Source organism: Chiloscyllium plagiosum, chromosome 23 (assembly GCF_004010195.1).
Source record: "Chiloscyllium plagiosum isolate BGI_BamShark_2017 chromosome 23, ASM401019v2, whole genome shotgun sequence".
Classification (NCBI taxonomy): domain Eukaryota; kingdom Metazoa; phylum Chordata; class Chondrichthyes; order Orectolobiformes; family Hemiscylliidae; genus Chiloscyllium; species Chiloscyllium plagiosum.
Genome location: NC_057732.1, coordinates 27,598,217 through 27,619,619, shown reverse-complemented (window position 1 = coordinate 27,619,619; position 21,403 = coordinate 27,598,217). Strand labels below are relative to the sequence as shown.

At 40.0% G+C, this 21,403-nt stretch overlaps 1 protein-coding gene across 3 annotated transcripts in view; it reads right to left on the bottom strand.

Moving 5' to 3' along the window:
• Nucleotides 1–843: 843 nt before the first annotated feature.
• panx2 (pannexin 2) overlaps nucleotides 844–21,403 on the bottom strand; it is a 47,480-nt gene continuing 26,920 nt past the window's right edge. Inside the window, exons 3-4 of one of the 3 annotated variants that reach the window (XM_043713735.1) lie at nucleotides 5,114–6,554; nucleotides 844–1,960 (exon numbers count right to left, since the gene is read on the bottom strand). In XM_043713735.1, the coding sequence (XP_043569670.1) occupies nucleotides 1,585–1,960; nucleotides 5,114–6,554 (1,817 nt within the window). In that variant the 3' untranslated portion in view covers nucleotides 844–1,584. Of the gene's footprint in view, nucleotides 1,965–5,113; nucleotides 6,555–21,403 lie in introns of all 3 variants that reach the window. The other 2 variants (XM_043713737.1, XM_043713738.1) reach the window with 2 other exon arrangements.

The window sequence follows — 21,403 nt, the reverse complement described above, 5'->3', positions numbered from 1 at the left end:
ATGACAGTTACTATGCTGTCTGGTCTGGAGTTTTCTGCTTTCTGTTTCCTCCTCTTTCTTGATGGCATAAGTTATATTTCCCATTTTTCAACATGAACCTTTCCTGCATCTAGGGAATTTTAAAAAATTAAATCAGTGCATCTGCTGCCTCAGCAGCTACTTATTTTAAGAATGAAGTCCAACAGCATCTAGTGCCTTGACAGTTTTCAATCTAATAATTTTCTCAAACCCTTGCAAATGCAATTGTTTTAAGATACCGACTGAAGCAGGACATGTTGGATAACCTGGAGATAGCAAAGTCAAACAGTCACTCCCTAAAACAGACATTAGCCTTGCTTAATAACCAATCAGCGACGCCATGTCAAATTCTGTAAAGATTAGGTGTTATCTGTGCCATGTCTGTTCTATGCAATATTTTTGGCACTATGTTGATCTAATTGAGGGTACTTAAGATGACTGTTGGGGCCACCTAAGAACAGTGAAGCTTTCATTTCTCTACTTACTGGAGTATGGCATCAGGAGGAACGGGAAAGACTCCACAATGAGATGATTGGCTTCTTGCTGAATAGACATACAGCTCAATTTCCAATGAGCCTTGAGTTTTAAACCATCTCCTAGCATCTATTATGGTGGACTGCTTACTCACACTGATTCCTGGCACAATAACAATTTCTTAGCTTATGTTTCATAGTCATGCATTTTCACAACTTTGTCAGAAGGATTTGAAACACCAGGTGGAGGCAATGACCACATAGGTTATAGTAATGGTAATAATTAGAACTGTAATATTTACAACAAATATATATTGATAAAAATTATTGCTACCCTTTACTTATACAATCGGTGTATTTATGTTTCATAAGAAATGGAATACAGAAATCTATTGTTGATCTTCTACTTAAAGTAACATTTTCAGGAAATAAAACCCAAAGCATAAAAATCTTTAAAAGTTGAAGTAAAAAGTGAACAGGTTACAGCTGCTTTGGAGTTTTGTGATTCTTGTTACTGTTTATTGCATTTTTGTGCTATGAAGTAGCTTTCCTGCTAATGTAGTGAATAAAAGATGTGTAAAAATAAACTGTGTAAACATTTATTGGTTCTTTATTGGCATCATCTCGAACAAAGAACCAGTGAAGAGTGCTTTTCTTTCTATTCTCTGTGTCAGCATCTATTCAATAGCACTTGTATGCTTTTGCTTTCTGACAGCAAGACTTGCTAATTATAGTCTCCTTGAACTGTCTGACTGTAAACTCCAGTTGGTTATTCCATCAATTCTTTGTTGCATTGCACTGCTGGCAGTTTTAGAATAGATGTTTAAACCTAAGCTACAATTAGTAAAGCTAAGCACCATAAAATGTGTTGAGTCATGAGAGTTTTTGATTTAAAAACAATTTTTCTGTTTGGGAAACACGCCCATTGGCTATTTTGCATCGAGGGAAACTCATGGGGACACATTCAGAACACTATTTGCTTTATGTGTTAGTTACTGAACAGATGGAGAGGTTAGTATTTGTGCCAATGTCATCTTCCAATGATGCAATATCAGCCATATGATAGAACTAATTCTATTGCATATCTAATCTGCTAATATTCTATCGTGCTAACCATTACTATAGGGTCTTCAAACGTAGCGAGTAATATCTTCTCTGGTGAATGTGTAGGTAAATCTGCTGCATCTGCAGAAGAAGTGACTCTTGCATTTAGAAAGCTGGAGGGAAATGCTTCATCCTCGCGATCTTCATAAAGTGCTGGGATGTTCTGGATGTTGATTAAGGGATGAGTAGGGTTGCGGTTGAACTGGGACTTTGTGTCACAGACATCCTTTTCTAGATTGGATGGAACTGCTACAGTTGGCAAGTTGTTTGTATAGTTGGTAGCATAAACTTTACTGATGGGAAGAGTTAGGCAGCTCTCTGATGAATATTTAGTATTGCTTGTAGCACCTCCTTCAGACAGATTACTATCTATGAGAAATAACTTGTTAGAATTCAGATAGTCATGAAATGCAAGCATAAAACTTCAACATTAATATTGTTTTAAACTATTACAATCTGCAGTTAAATAATTAAAAACTGTAAATTCATACTGTTAATATTGTAAATGCCAATCTGACCCTTAATTCAAATTAAAGGGAAATAACATATACTTCCTCTTACATCACCTGGATTTTATGGTGAACAGTGTTGAGAGCCAAACTTGAAGGATTTAATGGACTTCAGAACAGCAATTTTCCTTCTACTGACGTGGCTTTCAAACTCTGCCTACAAATAACCTCCAGGAATATTGCAGCCACCAAGCTGGATGAGCAGCCCATCAGATTGAAGAATTCGTATGGGTATCAAACCATAGAATAGATTATAACTCACATCGTTATCATTTTGCAGATACAAAATGTAGATTGGGACGTTGACATTAAATTAACACAGAAGTTAAAATATCATAAGACACTTCATAACTAGTTTTATCTAAAAAAACTTTGTGATCATACTCCAGGGAACAGCATTCATTGCGCAGCATTCCACAGTGCTGACACTTTTGAAGGAAAAGACGCATTGTGATTTTTAGGAGAACATATCTATATCTATGGTAGTTGACCATTATTTATCACCACCAACCTTAACAGGTCTTACATTCAAAAATCAAAACATGCTTCTCATAACATTCAAAAGCAGTGGGGTCAAGAAATTACTCTAAGGCTGGGAACTTGATCCAAAATTAAAAATCTATCCTATGATTATCTTGTTCTCCTTCTCTCGTTTCTCCTTCACATTTCTTGCCTTCATCCCACTCCTTCACCTTATATTCATTTTTCCTTTCTCTTCCACTTTCACTACTTCCAGTTTAATCTCTTTATCCTATTCATTTTTCTGTAGCAGTTTTACTTTCACTTTAAACAGTCTATAAATTGAAAGGTGCTTTCCAGGTGGCTGAAAGAGTCCAAAGTGTTAAAGTAACAGAGAAGGAACAAGGAGTATTGAAGGGAAGCAAGCTGGGACCACTGAAGTAATGAAAATAACAAAAGAGAGAAGAATGAGGCTTTTGCTGTTGAATAGAGAAGCACATTGTGGCTGGCGAAGGAGTGCATACCATGCTCTGGAATGCACTATTTTATGGACAGACAAGCCTTGTCTTTGGTGCAGTGACTGGGGCCAAGGTCACATTGTGGTTCCTGAGAACTCTAACCCTTTTCATTACAAGGTGATATTCTTGCAGGCACTTTTGCTTGCAGTGTTTCTAATGAGAATGGCAGAGTTCTCAAGCCCCTCCGAAGTTAGGAATAGGTATGGATGGGGTTTGAAATTCAGTCTGGCTGAATGGCTTCCTAATGCAATTCTAGGAACTATCTATTTTTGTGGAGGTGTGTGTGAGGTTTGGATATTTTTATTGGTTCCCCAATCTAACCTTTAATTGACAAAGAAACCAGTCTCCAGCCAAATTAAAGGAACGCCTCTGTGGAAATCGTAAAAAGAAAGTGTTTTTTTCCTAATGGTGGATTCAGGACAAAGGAGCAATCCCTGAGGGACCAGCTCCAGTTAATTAGGTGAAGACTTTGTAATCCAGCAAAAATCTGAAGTCGGCTAAAAGGATGTGTTGTCTTTCAGGTAGAAAGGGTAAAAGGAGTTTGAAGTCAAGTTTCTAGGTACATTGCCAATTCTTCTGTGTGTTTTATAGATGTTTGCTGTCTCAAATATTTTGTTTTAAAAAATGAGTAATGGAATGAGTGAAGACCCATTCTGTGGCTTCTTAGCTTGATAAAATCTGGTTGGGTATTGATTTTTGGCTGGAATGTAATTGTAACAAAAATGTAAGTACTAAGAGATTTTGCATAATGTAGTCAGCAATTAATGTAAGCGGAACATAATTCAAATAGAATGTGGAAAATGATGGGAAACAAAACACTTAATAGAGAAAAGAAAACTTACAGATGATACAGGTTATGAAATAGTGCTCAAAGTATTGACACTTGATCAAAACAAAAAGAAACAATTTTAATATGAAAAACTGTCTCATAAAATGACATCTCTATGGGAAAATACACATTTCTGCAAATGAAGTGTACAGGTTTTTCTGTTTGGATGGCAAACAATTAAAATTTACCAAAACCAGATTTTGTAATGTTGCAACTTCCCCTGTATTGCACATACATTTAAATTTATGTTTGAGGTTTGTGAAAAAGAGACATACGGCTGAAGTTTTGTGTCTTGAACTCATGAGGGCAAATGTAAGAATATCAAGCAAACTGCACTACAAGCACAAAAGAATACTGATTCATTGGAAAATGGAGTCTGGTTGGTCAAAGTGCTGACAAGGAGAATGCATCAGGAACAATTATCCCCCAAGCTTTTGTTTAAATTCAAGAAAGGCTAATGCATGAGGGAACAGTTGTCCCCAAAACTTTTGCTGAATAGAAAAAGGTACAAAGACTGGACATGATGTTTCTGTTTGCAGAACACATGGGCCTGCATAGGAATATATAAAGCTTCAACCAGCACAAGTGAGCGACACTGTGAGCCTGACAGACAGAGTTAAATTAATCTTGATGATGCAAGACACAAAGCTTTGACAGTGTGTTTCTCTTTTTGGTAAAATTAAATTCCGTACGACCAACAGTTTTATATTTCTTAAACATCAACTCCAAACTATTCCTTAATTGTAGAATGCTATTGGGTTGAATGTGTAACAAGAAAAATATTTTTTCCAATAATTACATTAATTCAATAATGAATGGAAAAATCTATTGGTGTAAGTTTGGAATCTATGTCTTTTTAAAATCTCTGTGACTGCTAATGTAGTTATTGTTCAACCAAGTGGGTCAGTTTGATGCCTCATTATTCCCTTCAAATTCGGACACCAAAAATATCTTTTGCCACAACTTTCTTCACAGTAAATTTTGTGGCTTGCTGTCTGATTACAAACCTTTTAATTAAAACATTATTCAAAATGGATCTGGAACTTATCTAGTGAATTATGGGGTAGAAAATACTAAACTGCAAACATGCATAATATCAGTTTGCAGAAACTACAACTGCATTTAAAATAAGTAACAAAAACATTATCTCCACTTAACTATTCTTTTAAGATGATTTGATTAATTAATATTCAGTAAACTCACACTTCACCTTTGATGGGAGATGGTACATGTGCCAACATGTTCTCCTCTGAATGCAAGAAGTTTCCATCCTGAGTCTTAGAAGTGCAACTTTCCTGATCCGGCCTGGGCTTTTTGGTGGTCACAATGCACGGATGAACATCCAAAGACAAGTGCCGACTGTGTTTTTTCTCACTGTTAACAGTTGTGTTCCCTTCACTTTTACTGGAAGATGAATCTTGAAAATACTTTGAAGTCGAGTCTAGGAGAGGAGCCGCGAGGCCGTCTGTCGCTGTCTTCCGCCTTGCAGGCTTGGGTTTCTCCCCCTTGTTGTTTTCCAACTTGAAGGCGGTGGAGGGCTCTCTGAAAGGCTGGTGCAGTGGATTGGTGGTGGGGATCCACTTCATTTTCTTCCGGGGCCTCTTTATGACGAGCTGCTCGTTGCTGTCAATGTCAGTGGGGTCCACACTAGGGTCAATGGTTTGGATTCCTGCATCGCGCATGGTGGGAGTGACATCGTGGTTAGACTGAGCCAAGGCGGCCAGCAGTTGGCGCACCACATTGTCGTACATCAGGTCACTCTCATTGGTGATGAAGTCCAGACGGTTCAGCGACTTGATGTGGTCGCGGTTCTCGTTGCAGAACAGGGCGAGGATGTTGATATCGCAGAACTGCGACTTCTGCCACTGCTTCCTGGTCTTGATGCCGACCTTGTGCAGCTTGTCGAAGATGAAGTTGGACTTCCTGACGATGAAGAGGTGGATGAGGTTGATGAGGATGATCAGGTTAATGAAGCACAGCAACACGATGTCCACGATGGCAATGATGCGCTGCATCTGCACCGAGGGCAGCTTACAGTTGACGTGCACCTGGAGGGTCTCACTGCTGGACAGGTCAGGGGGCTCCCCCAGAGGGCAAGTGAACTCGTTCTGTTTCTGGTTGGCATAGTAGGTGCACAGGTAACTGATTGGGATGATACTGAGGAAGACCACGGACAGCTGCCGTGACAGGTACAGCCTGGCCAGGAAGTTACTCTGGCCTCGCCGCTCCAGGTATTTCTCGAAGAGGTTCTGCTCCGGGCTCTTCTCCTTCTCTGCATTCTCAATGATCTCCCTTTTCTCCTTCTCCGTGATGCCCGCCCCTTTCGACTGGATCTGCTTCTCGATTTTGGGAGCCCTGCCCTCCGCCGCGCGGTGGTAGCAGTTGTCTATCTCCTGAAGCAGGAAGTTGAGCTCTGAGGTCAGTCTGGTGGACGCCAGGAACTCCCAGCCCAGGGCCGGGATGTACATGATGCCAGCAAAGGCAAGCAACGCGTAAGGAAGGAACTTGTGCTCAAAGAGGGACGGCCGCTGACTCGGCTCCACACCCGGCACAGCATCTCTCAGCTCGGTCCAGCAATATCCTCTGGCGTATAACGCCTGGTCACGGGTGAAATTGTTGGGCGTGTAACAGTATATCGACTCCTCTGTGTAACAGAGAGAAAAGTCACGGTTTTTTTTTTAAGAAACCCTGTCAATGGTGCTCTGTAGATTAAACACTTCAAATAACTCCGTCAATTGTAATACATTTCATTTTCCAAATGTTGACACCTGCCTTGAAGTTCCAATCCTTAAATTGTTCTACTCAAATCCAAAGATGTGCAGGTCAGGTGAATTGGCCATAGTGTTAGGTGCATTGGTTAGGGTAAATATAGGGTTGGGGAATGAGTCTGGGTGGGTCACTCTTCAGAGGGTTGGTGTGGACTTGTTGGGCCTGTTTCCATACTGTAGGGAATCTAATCTTTACAAAAAAGCTCATTCCTGTCACACAAACTTTGAAACCTCCCATTTCCCGTCCGTTGCACGCCTGCCATGTCTTACTCTTTTAAACTGTCTTAAGGAACCATGTAAACCTAATCTCCTAAAAAATAACTTTTTTTTCCTCTATACACAACTGTATAAATACCAAATTATTTTTTGGTGCAACTTGTGAATCCTAGTCGGCTTTGAATGTGGGGAAGGTGCTGATAGTTTGCACAGTCTCGGGAGATATTTCCAACATCTACTGATCCTGCTGAGTTTTTGAGTCTCACTGGGAAAGCTCATGGATGAGTAGGCAGTGAGTGTGTGGGTGCCACTTGTTTTCTGATTCCACCCTAGTATTGTAGGTAGGAGTGAGGGTGGTGGAGCGCTACCCTCCCACAAGCAGCTGGTGGGGTAGCTCATTGATCCCATTAAAGACCTAATATTGGAGACTGACTCAAATGTTCCAATTGGCCTCCAGGTCCCTGGAGGTGTGTGGGGAAGAGTACAGATTCCAGGAAGAGGTGATGTCCTTATACTAATGTGGGAATCAGCCGTACAGGCAGTTTACAGACACTGCCAGGCCTCAGCAGCAGCCATTGACCACCCTTTGCAGGACATTCATGCGTGCCCTTTCCCAAACAATGGTGACCTGACTCCTGAGACCACTTTTTAAAAATCTAAAATATTGAAGAGAGCACACCTCTATCTTGGAGTACATTCTCTCTCGCTTACCTGGAAAGGCAAGTATTGGCTTCTTAAATACGCGAGGGATTTCTATTGATCTGCTCGCTTTGACAGCTCAGCACCCATCCTTGATCGGATGGTCAGCCCACCTCTGGATACTAATTGACCAAGTCAGAGAAACTAATCATCTAGGCACCTGCCCCCTATTTGACCATGACAGCAGTTTCCAAAGCCCTAGAACCTAAGAAAAAGTAGCGCAGTGGTCAAGTCTCTGAATGTAACCCCTCCTCTGATGAATGGCTAACATTAGAAAGTTATTTATGAATAACTCTTTCAAACATTTGGGAAGTGTGATGGTTTTTGAAGCTATGCACATCTAAGTGTTTAACCTTAGTCTCCATGTTTCACTCATTCAAAATTTCACAAGTGGTTATGAAATACTTTTATCCAACAGCTAGGCAATACTTCAGTTGATATACTTCAGTTGATATAGCCAGTACATTTTCCAGACTTAAGATTCTTTTTAACTAGGTTAAATTTAAATTAAGCTAGCAACAACCTGGAAAATGTACAGTTGATTGTCAGCAGGATACTTAAATTAGAGTTCAGGCGCAAAGAGGCTCTTAATCTGGATGCAGCAAGATTTAGACTTATGGGGGAAAAGAAACAGATGTAGTGAAAAATGATCGCCTATCTTTTGTGCTAAGATCCAAACCAATCTTACAAAGGTATGACAGCACAGAAGATCTCTCTGCATGCATAGATCACGGAATTTGGCAACATGGTTATGCTTAAACGGAATTATCTTAAATTAGCTAGCTCTGCATATTTTTTAATTCTTCCGCAGAGGTTGGTTTAAAGCATGAAATAATTGCAAATAAATCAATTAGAAACTCAGCATACAGATTACAAATGTACTAGAATTGTATGATATTCAATTGTATATAGTATCTAATTTGAATGTTAGTTCACTGTTTGACTTATGGTAGGAAGTGTACTAAACTGAGTTGAATGCTCTGGCATTGTGGTGTCATTTAATCTGGAAATTCATTTTTAAGCTGGACCATTTGAGATTTGATGAATGTCATGCCTCATTTTTTCCTTTCTGCTGCAAGGGCCAATGTTTGTGAAGTACACTTTGAATTCAACTTTTTTGAATAAAAATAAATAATGATAAGCTGCTAGTAGTACCCGGCTGCAGAGTAATTTTGTGAATGGTGCAGTATTGAAGTCAATGATTATTTTCCCTCCACTAGGATGACGCAAGTACTATTACTAATCAAAGGAAAAGTAGGAGTACATAGTTTTAGCACCGCTAAATAAAGTTAATATTGTGAACTATGTTGTTCATGTAATTTAATATTTGGATGAATTTTATAAAACCCAATCCTTTATGTTGAAAATGAAAGCAACATTACAGAATTGTCTAATGATTACTTGTGATGAGTAGAACATAGAGATGACTTTTTTTATTGCTTCTTTCATAGGATTTGAACATCACTGGCCAGGCCACATTTGTTACCTAAATGCTCTTGCTGAGGATGTGGAGTCATATTGGGCCCCACTGGGCAAGGTCAGCGGAGTTATTTTCCTAAAGTTTATCAATGAACCAATCAAGACGAGAAAAGTCAAGACTAGTACATTCCAGATTTATTTGTTTAATTTAAATACCACCAGCTATCATAGTGGGATTTGTGCACATCTGGATTAGAGTCCATTTTGACATTAACACTGCAACAGCACCTCTCTGCTTGAACTACCAAAAGACATGTAGTAAAATGAACCATTAAAAAAGAACCATTTGGCACAAATTGAATCAAGTTTTATTCTTGCATTAATGAAGTCTTGTTTAAACTAACTTATCCTAAGTCTATTTATACCTGGCTTTATCAGAGGATCACTAACACTGTATAAATAAATAATGTAAATGGACACAGTATTTGTGCTAATGGGTTCATTCACAATTTAGAGGAACAACTTAGCACAATGAAGCAAAATTGCAGAGTTCCATTATAATGTCCCACACAATGACAGGATGAACATCCATAATTTACTTGGGTGAGTTATTGATCTTGGCACTGACATTCTGAGAAAGCAATTATTTTTACTTGAAGACTAGAGGAGGCAATGGCCCAGTGATAGTATCACTAGACCATTAATCCAGAAACTTAGCTAACATCTGGGTTTTTATACCATCATGGCAGATGGCATTTAGGTCAATAAAAAGATCTGGAATTAAAAACTACTGATCCATTAAATCAATGTCGATTGTTGGAACCCCCCCCCGGCTCAATGATGTCCTTTAGTGTAGGAAATCTGCTACCCTCACCTTGTGTGATCTACATGTGACTTCACAACCACAGCAATGTGATTGACTGGCAACTGCCTTCTGAAAAGACCTAACAAGCTCCACTCAGTTGTATTAGTTGCTATGACATCTCAACAAAGAAATGCAGCACCTGACATTGACAAAGGTATCATAAAAGACAATGGCAAACATAGTCCTGTCAGACCTGCAAAATCCTCCTCACTAACATCTGTGGGCTAGTGCCAAAATTGAGAGAGCTGTCTCACAGACTAGTCAAGCAACAGTCTAACATACTAGTACTCATGGAATCGTATCTGACAGACAATGTTCCAGATACCACCATTGCCATTCCTGGATATGTCCTGTCCCTCTGGTAGGACAGACCAGCAGGGGTGGTGGCATAGTGATTTACAGTTGGGAGGGATTTGCCTTTGGAGTCCTCAACATTGATTCTGGACCCTGTGAAATCTCATGGCTTCAGATTAAAAGGGGCAAGGACACCTCCTGCTGGTCACCACATACCGCCTTCCTTTGGCTGATGAATCAGAATGCCTTGATGTTGAACAATACTAGGAGGAGGTAGCAATGAGAGTGGCAAGTCGCAAAATGTACTGAGGGGTGGGTGATTTCAATGTTCATCACCATGAGGAGCCCGACAGCTGCACTACTGATTAAGCTGGTCAGGTCCTAAAGAACATAGCTACTAGATTGGGTCTGCCGCAGGTGGGGAGGGAACCAACAAGACAAGAAAATGTACTTGACCTCATATTTATGAATCTGTTGGCTGCAGATGTATCAGTCCCCAACAGCATGTCAAAGAGTGATCACCACACAGTTCTTGTGAAGACCAAGTCCCACTTGACATTGTGAATACTTTCTATTATATTGTGTGGCATTATCACTGTGCTAAGCGGGATAGACTTTGAACTGATCTAGAAATTCAAGACTAAGCATCCATGAGGCATTGTGAACCATCAACAGCAGTGAAATTGTACTCTAGCACAATTTGGAATCTCATGTAGCATATACCCTACTCAACCATTACTATTAAGTCAGGGGATCAACCCTGGCTCAACAGAGATTATAGAAGGGCATGCCAGGAGCAGCACCAGAAATACCTACAAATGAGGTGTCAACCTGGTGAAGCTACTAAACAGGACTACTTGCATGCAAAACAGCATAAGTCGCAAGTGATAGTCAGAACTAAGCAATCTCATAATTAAAAGATCAGACCTAAGTTCTGCAGTCCTGCCACATCCAGTCGTGAATGGCGGTGGACAATTAACAATCCATTTGAGCAACCAGCTCAGCAAATATCCCCATATTCAATGATGGAAGAGCTCAACATATTGGTGCAAAAGATAAAGCTAAAGTATTTGCAGCAATCTTCAGTCAAAAGTGCCAAGTGGATGATCTATCTCAGCCTCATCCAATGATCCCCAGCATCATAGATACTAATCTTCAGCCAATTCGATTCCCTCCAGCATAGAAACAGACCCTTTGGTCCAACTTGTCCTTGCTAACCAGATCCCTAAATTAATCTAGTCCCACTTGACTCATATCCCTCTAAAGCTTGCCTGTTCACATACACATCCAGATACCTTTTAAATGCTGTAATTGTACCAACCTCCACCGCTTCCTCTGGCAGTTCATTCCATACATGCACCACCCTCTGCGTGAAAAGGTTGCCCCTTAGGTCCCTTTTAAATATTCCCACTCTCATCTTAAAACTATGCCCTCTAGTTCTGGACTCCCGTACTTTGGGAAAGACCTTGGTTATTCACCCTATCCATGCCCCTCCCGATTTTATAAACTTCTGTAAGGTCACCCCTCAGTCTCCGATGCTCCAGTGAAAACAGCCCCAGCCTATTCAGCCTCTCCCTATAGCACAGACCCTCCAACCCTGGCAACATTCTTTTAGATATTTTCTGAACTCTTTCAAGTTTAACAACATCTTTCCTATAGCAGGGAGACTAGAATTGAATGCAATATTCCAAAAGTGGCCTCACCAATGTCCTGTACAGCGACAACAGGACCTCCCAACTCCTATACTCAATGCATTGACCAATCAAGGCAAGCATACTAAACACTTCTTCACTATCCTGTCTACCTGCGACTCCGCTTTCAAACAACTATGAGCCTGTACTCCAAGGTCTCTTTGTTTGGCAATACTCCCCAGGGCTTTACCATAAAGTGTATAAGTCCTGCCCTGATTTGCCCATCAAAACGCAGGACCTTACATGACATCACAAAACAGTTGGAGGCACTGGATACAGCAAAGGCTATGGGACCTGTCAACATTCCAGCAATAGTACTGAAGACTTGTGCTCCAAAATGTGTCACTCCCCTAGCCAAGCTCTTCCAGTGCTGTTTCAACACTGGCATCTACCCAATAATGTGGGTCTGTACACAAAAAGCAGGACAATTCCAATGTGGTCAATTACCACCCCCATCAGTCTATGCTCGATCATCCGTAAGATAATGGAAGGTGTCATCTATAGTGCTATCAAATAGCACCAGGTCAGTGACGAGCAGTTAGGTTATGCCAGTTTCACACAACTCTTGACCTTGTTACAGACTTGATTCAAACATGGACAAAAGAACTGAATTCCAGAGGTAAGGTGAGAGTGACAGCCTTTGACATCAAGGCTGCATTCGACTGAGTGTGGCACCAAGGAACCCTAGCAACACTGGAATCAATGGGAATCAGTGGGCTAATTCTCTGCTGATTAGAGTCACATCTGACACATAAAATGGTTGTGGTTTGTTGGAGGAATCATCTCAGCTCCAGGCTAGATCTGCAGGAGTTCCTCAGAATAGTGTCCTAGGCCCATCGTCTTCAGCTGCTCCATCAATGACCTTCCATCCTTCGTAAGGTCAGAAGTGAGCACGTTCACCAGTGATTGCACAATATTCAGCATCATTCATTATTCCACAGATACTGATGTGGTCCATGTTCAAATGCAACGAGATCTGGACAACCTACAGGCTTGGGCTGACAAGTGGCAAGAAATCTACATGCCACACAAATGCCAGGCAATGACCCTCTCCAATGAGAGACAATCTAATCACTGGTCATTGACATTCAATAATGTTATCATCACTGAATGCCCCACCATCAATATCCTTGGGGCTACCATTGACCAGAAACTCAACTGGACTCACCACATAAACACAGTGGCAGTAAGAGCAGATCAGATACTAGGAATACTGTGGTGAGTAATTCCTCTTCTGACTCCCCAATGCCTGTTCACAAGGCATAAGTCAGGATTGTGATGGAATGCTCCCTACTGGCCTGGATGGTGCAGCTTCAGCAACACTCAGGAAGCTTGACACCATCCAGGACAAAGTAACCCGCTGGATTGGCACCACATCCACAAACATCCACTCCCTCCACCATCAGTAGCAGCAGTACGTACTATCTACAAGATGCACTGCAGAAATTCACTAGAGATCAGCAAACAACACCTTCCAAACTCACAACCACTTCCATCTAGAAGGACAAGGGCAGCAGATACCTCCTGGATGTTCTCCTTCAAGTCGTTCTCACTTGGAAATATTTCACCATTCCTTCACTGTTGCTGGGTTAAAATCTTGGAATTCCCTCCCGAGTAGCATTGCACATCAACCTACAGCACATGGACTGCAATGCTTCAAGAAGGCAGCTCACCATCACCTTCTCAAAGGCAAATAGGGATGGGTAATAAATGCTGGCCAGCCAGCAGAGTTAACAACTACTGTTCTGCAATTCTGTTATATGGTTTAGTTCCAGAACACCATTGACATGATACTGGAGAAGATAAGCCACATACCATATTGGGGAAGACTTACGATGTGTGCAGAAGACAATTTTAAAAAAGAAAGTTCTAAATGCACCACCAAAAAATTCAAGCATGTTAGTTGTTTCCTAAAGTAGCCTAATCAGTGAGCATGTATAAATATCCTTACATTTTATAACGTGAAAATTCATAGTCCATACTTTTGCAATTTTGTGACAGACATGGTGTTCAAATCCAGAAATGATCTGATCTGTTGTATCTTCCTCTGTGTTAACAACACTTTTGTTTCAAGCAGCCTTGGATGAATAGAAATGGAGATCATGGTGGCAGTTAATGTAATCATTTGGTTTGTACTTTATAGTTAAAGGAATTCTTGCAGAATTATAGGGATGTTAAGCAGTTTGCACTACTGTACTTATTAATTATGCAGTAGTGTACAGAAGCAGGTGAATTTGTTGTGAAAGAATATATACCCATGGTGATATTACTGGAAGGTATATGTCTTCTGAGAATTCCTATCTGCCTTTCCATTTTGCTTTAGACAAACAACATAATTAATTCAAAATAAGTGTCTACCTCCCACTTCAATTGTTTCCATTAGTTGTTTAGAGCTTCTGTGGAGAACAGTAATGAAGTCATCACTGATGTACACTTGAATTCATGACTTGAAAGTGCCAAAATCTTTTCTGATGCATATTATTTGCCAATTGATGCACATTTTCACTTTCCTCCTTGCAATTCTCTTGTGCAATTCTAAAGGTGTATGTATAACTTTCTTCTGATTAGACGTTGGGACTTTAATGTATATTGTATACTTCCTTACTGATTTCATTTTAAATTTAATGTGGCATTTTAAACAAATAAAGTTTGATTAATAAAGTTACACTAGCATTTCAAATTATTTTTTAATTTCACTGGCAACAAGTGCTTTTATGTTTTACTACGAGAAATAAAATATTTATATAATTCTTTGTATTTCCAGGGATGCATTTTTTAAAAAAAATCATTGACACTGAATTTTTAGGAATGTGGAAAAGGCAAATGTGAAAAGGTATAAAGGTTTTCTTTGACGAATAATAGCCCAGTGAGTAAAGGGTTGGAAACGTGCAAAGACTGTGAATAAGGTAACCTCAACCAGTTCATTTGTTGGAATATGATAATTGGCTTCAGCACCATACGTCCTCGAGGGGAAAATCAGCTAGGGTTTCTGCTCCTGAATACAATGCATTTTTCCTTGCTGGAAACTCCCATGTATAAAAGTGAGAATGGGATCAGTCTTGGCTGTCAACACCTTAGTAAATCAATAAGCTCCGAACATTTACTGTGAGAGTTTACAGATAAAGATTGATCATTTGGTAATTTACCAGAAATGATTGGTGTGTAATGAACTTAGACCTTGCCAATGAGTCAACATATATAGGAGAAAAAAGAAGCAAATAAAATGTACAGAGAAGAAGTAAAAACAAAAGAACACCTTAATGATAAGTTCAAAGTCCAAACAGAGCATACGCAATACCTTCCCCCCAATATGATATTTGTGATAGTGAAAACTTAGTGATGCTGAGTGGGCTGCCTAATTTTGTATTGCTGTCAATAATTGTTTCTTTGATTTCAGTCAAAATACCAGCAAAATTGCTGAAGAAAAAAGGTATTTACCTCATGAAGCTTACAAAGAAACAAATTGAGAAAATGTACAATGCAAAACAAAAATTAATGTACCAAGCTAAATAGTACAATGAAACATCTAGAGCGGAAACATTTATTTGGCAAAGCAGCAAGTAACTAACAGCTTACATAATAAGCTACAAATAAGAAAAAAGGAGGAAGACTCTGATTGAATTTTTAAAGATGGATTGGAGATCTGATACGTATGGTTCCAGACAAATATTATGGCTGCATGCATTAAGTGCTGCATATTTTTAAAATGTGTGTGGCAATCAGGGCTAGTACACCCAAATATTAAATGGAACCAAAAGCTGTGAAATAATGCATATAACTAATACTTTCACTTGTCTCTGCGGGGAATACCAAATCAAACTACTTCCTTATTTCTATTTATGCTTGAAGAGATTGGTCAAAATATTTGTCAAAAGAAATATAACAATGAATCCACTGCCTCATCTGTAAAGGTCAACCTTTCCTTTGTTTATTTTCATTTTGTAACCTTTTCAACAAGCATTTGGGTATATACCAAATACAAACTATTGTATTCCTTTTCCTATAATTTCCTTTAAACATTATTTCTATATTTTTGTTTCTTTATTTCTGTCCTTTGCATCACATAGTTTTTCATTTCTTTTCGTTGTACTCCATTTACTTCCTCCGATACAGATGCAGGACTCTACTTTTGGACACAATTAAGCAGCTTAATTTGTCATTGTTCATGTATGAGGATTGGCAGTAAGGGGCTATTATGGGGAACATTACATTCAATGTTCACGGGATATGTGTACTTCCAGTAAGGATTGCTGAATTATAATGAGCACCAGGTACTTACCTGGCATTTCCTTGCAATGACAGGGGTAACATCAGCCTGAGGTAAGATCAACTAACATAATACAAGTATGCTGGTTAAACTTGTGAAATTTTAAGAGGCTCATGTACTCACTCGTGAGCTATGTATGGTCTGCCTTCTCTTGATCTGAATTCATTCAAATCACCTTAACATAGCAGGTAAGTTTCAAAAAGCATGCCAGTTTTCAGAATGATCATATACAAGTGACCATTAAGATTGCATAACAATTAGTCACTGCTAGCATTTCCAGTATATGAGATTGGAAAAATACCAACATAACTGTCTTTACATTTTGGAAGGTTCCAGTAACCCCTTTTGCAACTAAAGCAAAGTTTTAATCACAAGACAGCCAGCAAAATAAGAAAGGTCCTCCCTTTGAAAAAGTGGAAGTCTTTCATTATTCAAAACTGCCAAAAAAATTGACAATATCATCTGGAAAACCCCCCAGGAATAATAGCTTCCTGGCAATCAGTAAGATATACTGTGAAAATAACAGTGAAATCCAGCAAAGCTGCAGGTACATAACACTTTTAGACAAGAGTACTACGTACACTGAAGTGTTTCCTTCTCTATTTCTTTCCAAAAACATACTTTATTCATAAAATTTGTAAAAAATATTACAGAACATTGACCTGAATATTACATAATTTGCAATAAAATTCAATTTACAGCATGTTCCATTCATAGGTGCCTCAATATGCTTTTATAATTATAGTACATATTCCATGTCAGGCATGCAGGTTGAGGGTGAAACATTTCAAATTAAAAATTACTGCAAATGTATTAACAATAAATATTTCTCTTTGCACCACATTCCAGTCTGACGTGCCTCAATACAATTTTACTAATTTTTACATTCAAATGTGCATTCTTTGTAAGACATTCCTCAGTTTTCAGCCCCTCAGTGTACTACGGCTGAAAGGTCTTAGACATTAACCTTTCCCCTCTTTGATGGTTATTATTCAAACTACTTAGAATAATAAAATGAATACAGCACAGCAAGTGGTCAATTGGCCCTTGAGGCCTGTGGTTCCAGCAATCAGGAACTTTGTCCATATGCAGAGGAAGGAACAGGAGCAGCAGACTGAGATCTGGGACACACTGGTCCTCATTGTCCAGAAGCTACAACAAAGTAGCATATTATATGACCATCTGGCTGCCTACTGGATAGGTTGACAGTTGCCATTGAGAGCTAGCTCCAGCACCCTCAGGGCCAGCTGAAGAGGAGCATCTGCACTCCCTTGCTCCAGCCATTAGGCCTCTTTCGAGATGCAGGCTCCCTGGTTGAGAATTCCCCAGTGGATGTCTGCCAATTCCCTGGAATGCTATTGGAGACTGCCCTTGACGTACTACGCTGGGACCCCTAACTGATGGATCCCTCCATGGACTTCACTGAAGACTTGGAAACAATACTGCTTGCTTGCTGCACATGCAGTATGATTGCCACGTAAGCTTCAGGGACATGATGAAGGTGTGAGAAACAACAAGAAGTACACCCACTTCATCAAGGACTACTGATCAGCAAGGCAAGCTGCCTGATTTAGTGACTACACTAATTGGTATGGTAAGATAAGGCAGGGATGCTGTTGGCATGCAGTTGACACTAAATGAGTAGGTGCTTAGAAGGCAAGCTAGTAGGTCTGAGATGTATGCTGGTCTAATTCATCAGCTGGGTGCGTGTTACTACATGTAAAGTTTCCCTTTTTGCAGTCTTTTAATGCCATTTGCCAGTGCACGCTGCAATGCAAGTCTGTGTATCCGAGAGGTGCCATGATGGTTGTGAGGCATTGGCAAAGTCTGGACAATGGGTGCCTGTGGCTGGTGCCAGTGGATCATGCCCTGAGCTGTGCTTTGGTCCTATGCAGCAAGAAGGTCTTTCGGAGTATGTGATTGGTTGAACCCACCAGGTACTCACTCTGGTTTCCATGTTAAATTTTCTCGACACCTAGCTTGTTTGATGAATTGGGGAATATAGAAAGCTGAATGCTAATGGGGCGAGTCGAGGTGAGTGGTTAGCAAGCAATCATCGCCCTTAACTGGTGACTCACTACTGCCCAGCGAGAAACTCACCCTACTACTTGTGAAGAACATGAAAGACAGAGCAAGGTGCTCCAGATGTTGGACTTCTCATCTGATTCTGACACACATCCTGCCACTTCCCATGTCGCTCAGCCCCTGTAGGTTTCTGTCTGACATATTTTTTCCTGAATTCTTGTGTCAGTGCACAACAAACATAAAGGTAAAATGAGAATTGTTTGTTGGGAACTCAAAATAGAAGTTCATAATGTTGGAACTTCCCCAATTAGCAATATTGGAAATAGAAAGAGAAAGCAAGATTCAGATGGAACTCTGAATGCTGATGGTCAGCCTGTTCTGTCACAGAGTCATAGAGTTGTACAACACAGAACCAGGCCCTTCGGGGTGTTAGAGGGTGTTAGACCCTTGAGGGTGTTAGAGGGCCCATGCTGACCAGATATCCTAAATTAACCTAGTCCCATTTGCCAGTATTTGGGCCATGTCCCTCTAAACCCTTCCTATTCAGATGCCTTTTAAATCTTATAATTGTACCAGCTTCCATTTCCTCTAGCAGCTCATTCCATCATCTTCTGACCACCCTTGGCAGAATTTCCCTTTTCTCCACCACAGATCTGTGAAACATGAACTTAAACTAAACTCAGCAAACCCACAATGTAATATTGCAAAATGGACAATTGTTTTCTGGATTCACCTATTTCCATGGAACACAGAGACATAGAAAATAGGAACATTAGGCCTTTTGGCCCTTCAAGCCTGCCTGGCCACTCAATGTGATCATGGCTGATCATCCAACTCAATACCCTGTTCCTGCTTTCTCTCCATACCCCTTAAACCCTTTAGCCCTAAAAACTAGATCTAACTCCTTCTCGAGAATATTAATTACTTTGGCCTCAACTGCTTTCTGTGGCAGAGAATTCCACAGCCTCACCATTGGTGGTTGAAGATATTTCTGCTCAGCTCAGTCCTAAATGAGCTACCACATATAAATTTCCCTTTAGTGTTCAGTAGACTTTTTAAAACTCCTCCAAAATGAATATAAGAGAAATTTCTCATTCTGTGGATCTTTCCAATGGAACAGTGAATGCACTGATAATATTTAAAGCATTTAGAATGTAATTGAATTAAAAGATTTACTATTGCTTACTGTGAAACCTTCTTAAATGACTTTGAAACCAACTTTGGTATTTCAAATGATTGAGGTTAATTGATTAATTTGTGGTTTTGAAAGTTATACTTTGATTAGTGTTAAACTTTGTAGCAGTTGAAAAACTAATCTTGAGGGTGTTAGAGGGACCAATTACATTCAGACTCCTTAATTTATACTTTTTAGGAGATTGATTCCAAGTCATAACTGGTTCAAAGCTTTTAAGCTCCAAAATGGAAGTTTTGAAAATTTCCTATGCCAAATGCTGTCTTTTCTCTTCTATTAAGAAAGGCTTAAGCAGATTTTTTACAAATATTCTGAATGCAATTCAACGAGAAGGAGGTTGAGCAGTGTATGTATTATGGTGCAGAGTGCGCAATATAATTTGATGCATTCACAAGTATCAAGGCAGGTGGCCATGTTCATTCAATGCTGCAGTATAAATGCACAAACCACCTATTCTTATCATCAAGCCTAGATACATATATAGGGCAGAAATTATGAAGAGCTGTTGATGTGATGCATCTTTAGCTGTGTGCATAAGTTGAATAAGATTTCAACCCTGCCACTCTGATACTGTTCCATATGCAATTCTAGTGGCGAAGCTTAATGATTTCTGCCTTGGCATTTTTTAAAATTTATGTGGGATGTGGGCATCATTGGCTGGCCAGCATTTATTGCCCATCCATGTGATCATGATAACAACTTAAAAGTGATAGAAGAATTGGTCAAGTACAGACAATGAGGTATCTTGTGTTACAGTTGTGCCTTAATTTGTCATGTATTTGCCTCTGAATCAATCACAAAGTTGTAGATTAACATTCCACATCAGAGCTTGAGCACAAAAATCAAGGCTACCATTGCAGGGCAGTTATAGAATCATAGACTCACAGAGATATAACGGACGAAAACAGACTCTTCGGTCCAACTTGTCCATGCCGACCAGATATCCCAACCTAGTCTAGTCCCACTTGCTAGCAGCCGGCCCATACCCCTCCAAACCCTTCCTATTCATATTCCCATCCAGATGCCTTTTAAATATTGCAATTGTACCAGCCTCCACCACTTCCTCTGGCAGTTCATTCCATACATGTACCACCCTCTGCATGAAAAAGTTGCCTGTTAAGTCTCTTTTATATCTTTTCCCTCTCACCCTAAACCTATGCCCTCTAGTTCTGGACTCCCCAGCCCCAGGGAAAAGACTTTGTCTATTTATCCTATCCATGTCCCTCATGATTTTATAAACCTCTATAAGGTCACCCCTCAGCATCCAACACTCCAGGGTAAACAGCCCCAGCCTGTTCAACTTCTCCCTATAGCTCAAATCCTCCAACCTTGGCAATATCCTTGTAAATCTTTTCTGAACTCTTTCAAATTTCACAACGTCCTTCCGATAGAAAGATCAGAATTGCACGCAATTCCAAAGTGGCCTAAGAAATGTTCTGTACAGCTGCAACATGATCTCCCAACTCCTGCACTCGATACTCTGACCAATAAATGAAAGCATACCAAATACCTTCTTCACTATCCTATCTACCTGTGATTCTACTTTTAAGGAGCAATGAACTTGGACTCCAAGGTCTCTTTGTTCAGCAACACTCCCTAGGACCTTACCATTACGTTTATAAGTCCTGCTAAGATTTGCTTTCCCAAAATGCAGTATCTTGCATTTATCTAAATTAAACTCCATCTGCCACTCCTCAGCCCATTGGCCCATCTGTTGTAATCTGAGGTAAGCTTCTTTGCTGTCCACTACACCTCCAATTTTGGTGTCATCTTCAAACTTACGAACTATACCTCTAATGCTCACATCCAAATTATTTATATAAATGATGAAAAATAGTGGACCCAGCACTGATCCTTGTGACACTCCTCTGGTCACAGGCCTCCAGTCTGAAAAACAACCCTACACCACCCTCTGTCTTCTACCTTTGAGCCAGTTCTGTATCCAAATGGCTAGTTCTCCCTGTATTCACTGATATCTAACCTTGCTAACCAGTCTCCCATGGGGAACCTTGTCGAACGCCTTACTGAAGTCCATATAGATCATATCTACCACTCTG